The following is a 6000-nucleotide window of genomic DNA, read 5'->3' on the forward strand; positions in this document are numbered from 1 at the left end:
GACATTAAGCTCAATTGAATAATCAGTTATAGTCAAATGCTTCTGTAACTATTCAAAATGAATATTATAGCGTGTTTATTTTTATATTTTAAAAATATTTTTTAAAAAATTAATTTAATTGTTATTTATTTATTTATTTTAATTTAACTTTTTCGGTATTTTTAGAATATTTTAATGTACTGATATTAAAATTAATTTTTTTAATATTAATATAATTGGGTTTGGATTGGATAGATGAATTCAACCAAAATTACTAAAATCTAGTTGAGTTTGAGAAAATTTATTAGATTAAAGTTTTTTTTATTTAATTAAAAACCCAGACTGAAAGGCTTATGTTTTCAGGATGAACTCGCCAAAATCAGGCCTGCTGCCAAGTGAGAGCTTCTATGCTTGTAAACCGAACAATTTCTGATGAAGGTAGAGAAGTCAAGTGTGGCTTGAACAATGCAGACAGGAGAATACAAGTGAAAGAAAGAAGACGAAATATGGTAATGGGCTATCAAAAAAAGAACGAGGGAACCGCAACGTCATGCAAGGTGCAGTATACCTGTCAAAGTTGTCGTAAGAGCAGCAATGCGAGTGATTCGATGTCTTGATGACCGAAGACTCAATAAAACTTGGAAAGCATCCCACCTTTCTTAAAAGAAAAATAAAATTGTAGGGCCAATTAATTAAAGTTTCTAATTCTTACATGGAAATGATTGATGTGAAGAAAAGAACATATAGGAGCCCAAAACACAAGGAAAGGATAATTGAAGCTTAAGCCTCACTTCAAATTCCAGATTTTTCAACGTTTTTAAGGAAATGAAATCCTCTGCTATGAGTAAAACTAGGCCTAGGGACTAGGTAGAAATATGACAATGAAAACCCAATGAAAGAGAGCATATGGGCTAGATAAGTTCTTCCATTTGGAGAAAAGTTGGCCTGATGGACCTAATTTATGAACCCATTGATCGTGCGTCTTTCCATTTGTACATAGAAGAGTATATTATACTTTTATTTAAATCCTCATAAAATTTAGGATTTAAATGTTTTCACTATTTATTCATGAAAAAAACATAATATATAGTTTACATCGAAATGAATGGTTCGTATTATCTTTTTCTTTTACTGTTTAATCTTTCGTCAATTCTTCGTGGGTTTTTCTTTTATATACTCCAACCATTTATGATACAGCAGAGGAAGAAAATATGAAAAAATTAGAAATAATCTTACATTTGGAAGCAATTACTAGATACAAGATATTTTAGCTATCAAAGGAAGGAGCTGAAAAAAAACTGTGGGTGGAGGATAAGAGGGCTGCTTTTGTCGTAGCAGCAGTACTCTTCTCTTTATCTTGCAAACTGTACAATAATCTTCCTGTATTTCTAAGAGCTAAAGGGAAATTTCTACATCTCAGCTAAGTCCTACTGCTTAATTATCATCCATGCACATTGCGTCTCTTTGCTTGCCATGAGACTTGACTTGAAAGAACCATCCATAACTATATGTTACAGTTTGCAGCTATTAAACTTCTCCATTTGTCCCGAAAACATAAGCTCCTGCAATGACATAAATTTAGCATCGCAAATTTTGTTTTTCCCTGTGAAAAAGAAAAATCAACCTCAAAGAAATGATCGAGCTTACCTAGTGTAGGCATGAGAAGAGATAGTGCAGCAATGCCAAAAATCTTAAGTGGCAGTCCTGTCTTGATCATGTCTTTGATCTCAATATGCCCTGTAGTGAACCCAACAATATTTGAAGGTGTTCCAGTTGGAAGCAAGAACGAAAACTGTGCTCCGATTGCCCCAGGAACCATGAGGAGAAGTGGATGCACATGCATCGTCTTCGCAATTTGGATCAGTAGAGGAACCACAAGGGTGGTGGTTGAGTTGTTTGAAGTGAATTCAGTGATTGTGGCACTTATCAGACACACCATAGGTGCAATGGCTAAGTATGGTACCTCTTCCAAGAAGTCTAATGCCTTGGATAACACATCAGCCAGGCCGCTAGTCTTCACTCCATCGGCGATGGCGAAACCTGCTCCTAGCAACAACACAATGTTCCATGGTAGTTTCTTGCATTTGTTCCAGTCCATCAATTTCTCACCCCTCTGCTTCTTGTTTGGAATTATGAACAATAAGGTTGCCATCATAACCTTTTTTCATCATGTAAAAACCTTATTTCAATTCATTTATTTTGGTTATAACTGACTGTAACTTAATTAACAGTTAAACATATATAAACTACAAAAAAAAAAAAAATCGAATTAATTTTTTCCAGGACTAAATTATACTCACACTAACGGTTCCATCGCCGGCAAGTCCATTGAAGAGAGCTCCCCAACCAGGAATGTCATCCGTTATGCTTCTTGTCATCCATAGGACTATTAGCATCTGCACTAACCATCTTTTTTCAGAAACATTATTTTTATTTTTATTTTTAAAAAAAACCATAGTTTAAAATTTATATGCTGACTTGTGAGTCAAGCTGCCCAACCGACAACTTTGGCTTTAAAATAGGTAGACACTTGAGTGTTACAGCTATGATTAATTAAAGATTGATTGTAGTACACAATAAATATAAAATTATGGATTGTATAGTAGTTTAAAGCATTGTTTGGAAATATAATTAGACTATATTTTTTAAAAAACTTCAAATTAATATTTTTTAATCAGATTTTAAAAATATAAAAATTATTTTAATATTTTCAAATAAAAAATATTTTGAAAATCAAATTTATATTATATATTCCATGTACTCACCCCAAAAACAGCCAATACCATCTTTTCAGCAAAAGCCATCGGACCTACACGCATCACATTTAAGATTAATCGTTGGCTTACAAAATTCATCAAAATAATTCTGCAATATTGAAATATTAAAAAGAACAAAAATAAAAAAAATAATTTGGGATCCTTACCTAATAATTCAAGCTCACTCTTAAGGTGGGCTTTGTCCAAATAAGCAGAAAGGACCTGTCCTGAGCCCTTTGAGCAATACAGCAAACAAAGAATGGCCCACAAAGCAAAGAAAATCATCAAAGCTAAAGGAAACCCAAAGAAGAACCACGTGTTAAAGCTGATGGGATTTGCCTCAGGAAAATAGCTCTTCCACATACCCACTAATATCAGATTAACGCCTGTCCCTGTCAAGGTACTCATCCCTCCTATAGCTGCAGAATATATGACCCCAAGAACCACTGCTTTGCAGAATTTGCCCACAACGCTGGATTGAGTGGGACCCCTTGGCAGACGCTGTAAGATACCAGTGGCTACTGGCATCATTATAACAGCCGCTGCCACGTTGTGCATCCACATGCTGACAAATGCTGTGGTGGCACAAATTCCAAGGAGGAGCAGTGGTGGATTCAATGGATCTCCACAGAACAGCATCGTCATCTGCATGGCCCACAATTGTAGTCAGAAAGTTCCTTGTGTACAGGAAGAATTTGTTTGCTTTTGTAAAGAAGCAGCAGTGTTTGATTCAATGGATCTCTACGAAAATAATAACAGAAGATTTGCAAGGTGGATGTATATATAATCAGTAGTACAACTCAAATTCAAGCTCCAGAAGTTAAGTTTCACGTAAAGGAAAATTTCGAAAAGAATCATGAATTCCAATTTTAACTTACATTTAATGCCAATCTTTTGTGAATGTTATAATGCTCAACAGCAAGAGCAAGAATGAAGCTCCCAAGAACAAGAGCAATCACATCATCCATGTAAGATCGAGCAACACTATCAGCAGAAGCAATTCCAAATAGAGGAAACAGAAAGAGAGGTGCCATGGAGGTGATGGGCATAGGCACAGCCTCAGTGAACCACCAAGAAAATATCCAAGCAAGAATAGCTAACATGTATATGCTAGTCACCGGAGCATCCAGCTTGACCAAAAGACATATAAGGGTGCACAGAAGGGGTCCTAGCAAGATGTAGAAATTGTTTGGTGTGAAGAGGGAAGTTAGAGACGAATTGGAACTTGGTGACCTTTGAATTGGATCATGGACTGGGAGAAGTGGTGTCTTGGGATCATCAGGGTTGAGATTAGGGGTGTGATCACCGTTCATTTTGTTGAAATGAACAAGGTGGGGATGATGATGATGATTTTGTGAGAGACTTGAGGATATGGAGAAGAATGGGAAATAAAAATGTTTCACCCTTGCGGCTATTTTTATACCATCTCATGAATTTGAGATGGAGGGAAGCAGTAGACAAGTTCTCTTTTCTCTTTCGACTCTTTTTATTTTTATTTTTTTGTGATTGGATGTTGCTTCATTAATTTTTAAATAATTTGCCACAGTTCATATGATGATCATTTATGCACAGCCAAACGTGACTAATAAAGACATTGCCAGATAAGAATAAGAGTAAAATATTTTATTTTATTTTATCCCAAGTATATGGTGGCTATGCTGCCAACTAATGCTGCTTAATTTTGATGTGCATCTTAGATTAACTAATTAACTCCAATTTTATCCAATTACTAATCCTTATTTAGTAAGGAAAATCTAAACCTCATATTCAATGAAGTTTAGGACATTATTTTAAAATCTGGTCGGGTTTGATTAATTAATTCAGGATTTAATTAATTTGAAGTATAAATCAATCTAAATTAAAAAAAATAATCTATATTATCATGATAAAAAACTAGGTTAACTTGATAATCAGATGGATTCAAGCCTGTAATGTTAAAACCAGCTATTAACATGTTAATTTTTTTTATTAAAAAAATATTATTTTAATTTGTCACACTTTTGACCCGTAACTAACTTGGGCCTTCCTTGATATTATTCTAAGAAAATACGCCACTCAAATGAAATTAAATAATCAACATTGTGATTGAGAATGTAACTAGAGGGGCTATAATTGGCCTCTACAAGTCTTGTAAGTAACTCAATCCAAGGGGAAGTTTCTTGGTGAAAATGATGCGTACACAATTATTGATATATCCTATTGAACGATGGTGTGCTTGTAATTGAATTTCAAATTGTTTTTTTATTAAAATTTAATTTTTTAATAATTTATTATTATTATTATTTTAAGATTATTTGGATGTTCTAATATAAAAATAATTTTTTAAAAAAAATATTATTTTAATTAAATAAAAAATACTTTAAAAAATTTCTAATAAAATAACAATCATGGTTCACAAACCAAATGAATCCCAGGAAGAAGTTCGGTTATTTTGTATATAAAACAGCTAGCTTTCATTTTGAGAAGCCACATGGATATCAGACAATCCACAAGTTACTTGATTACTCCATGTGGCCCTTGCCAATTTTAATAATGATGTAAAGACATAAATATGTCCAGGATGGCTTCTGAAAAAGGTACAAGGATATGGCTGTCTGATTTTGAGTGGATAGAGATAGCTGAGTCAGATGTTATATGTGTATATTATTTCATTCTTACTATTTCGGAATATGACGTTTCAATACAGGTGGCAGCGTGGCCCCAATAAAATCGTCCAGATAAGGATTAGAGTGCGCATGTAAGCCTGATTAGTCTTGTGATTAAGTTATGAGATTATTTTATATGCCTAAGAGGTAGGTCTACTATTATTATCTCTGTAATTAACTGCTTAGATAATTGAAATCTTCAATCATGATTTTTGTTTTTCATATTGTAATCTTGAAATCATTTAAAAAAATTTATAAGAAAAATATATGTGGAGTGGATTGTTTAATCTGAAATCTAATAAAAAATATATAATTTTTAATGTGACAAAATTGATCTGAAAATATTTCTGGAATAAATTAAAGATGTGTGGTTGCTCGGTTAATATTAATCTAATGTAGCTTAGATTCTCATGTTTCTAAGTTTAATTTGTTCAATGAATGTTGATAAAAAAAAAAAAAAAAAAAACTAATTTTTTCCTGCCCTTTATAATTAATTAATTTATTTATATTGACGTGACGAAAAAGAAAAAAAAAAGAAAGACATTAGCAAACATTAAGCAACTCAATTTGTATTCAAATATCAGGAAAAAAAAAAGGATTAACTTGAAGATTTCAATTTG

At 32.9% G+C, this 6000-nt stretch overlaps 1 protein-coding gene across 1 annotated transcript; it reads right to left on the reverse strand.

Moving 5' to 3' along the window:
- Nucleotides 1-1284: 1284 nt before the first annotated feature.
- Nucleotides 1285-4228, reverse strand: LOC133689965 (tonoplast dicarboxylate transporter). The gene is made up of 6 exons (XM_062110084.1): nucleotides 3614-4228; nucleotides 2903-3380; nucleotides 2745-2788; nucleotides 2280-2375; nucleotides 1627-2137; nucleotides 1285-1541 (listed from the first exon to the last, which is right to left on the reverse strand). Exons 1-6 carry the CDS (start codon nucleotides 4046-4048, stop codon nucleotides 1507-1509), a joined length of 1599 nt encoding a protein of 532 aa, XP_061966068.1. The 5' UTR covers nucleotides 4049-4228; the 3' UTR covers nucleotides 1285-1506.
- Nucleotides 4229-6000: the final 1772 nt, after the last annotated feature.

This window comes from Populus nigra, chromosome 3, assembly GCF_951802175.1.
Source record: "Populus nigra chromosome 3, ddPopNigr1.1, whole genome shotgun sequence".
NCBI classification, from domain to species: Eukaryota; Viridiplantae; Streptophyta; class Magnoliopsida; order Malpighiales; family Salicaceae; genus Populus; species Populus nigra.

Excerpts from the sequence above, each read along its gene's own strand:
- LOC133689965 (XM_062110084.1), bottom strand. The coding sequence starts at position 4,048 with ATGAACGGTGATCACACCCCTAATCTCAACCCTGATGATCCCAAGACA. Across the intron at positions 2,376-2,744 it reads TGGTATTGGCTGTTTTTGGG|ATGCTAATAGTCCTATGGAT; the intron begins GTGAGTACATGG and ends TGGTTAGTGCAG. Across the intron at positions 2,138-2,279 it reads CCGGCGATGGAACCGTTAGT|GTTATGATGGCAACCTTATT; the intron begins GTGAGTATAATT and ends TGATGAAAAAAG.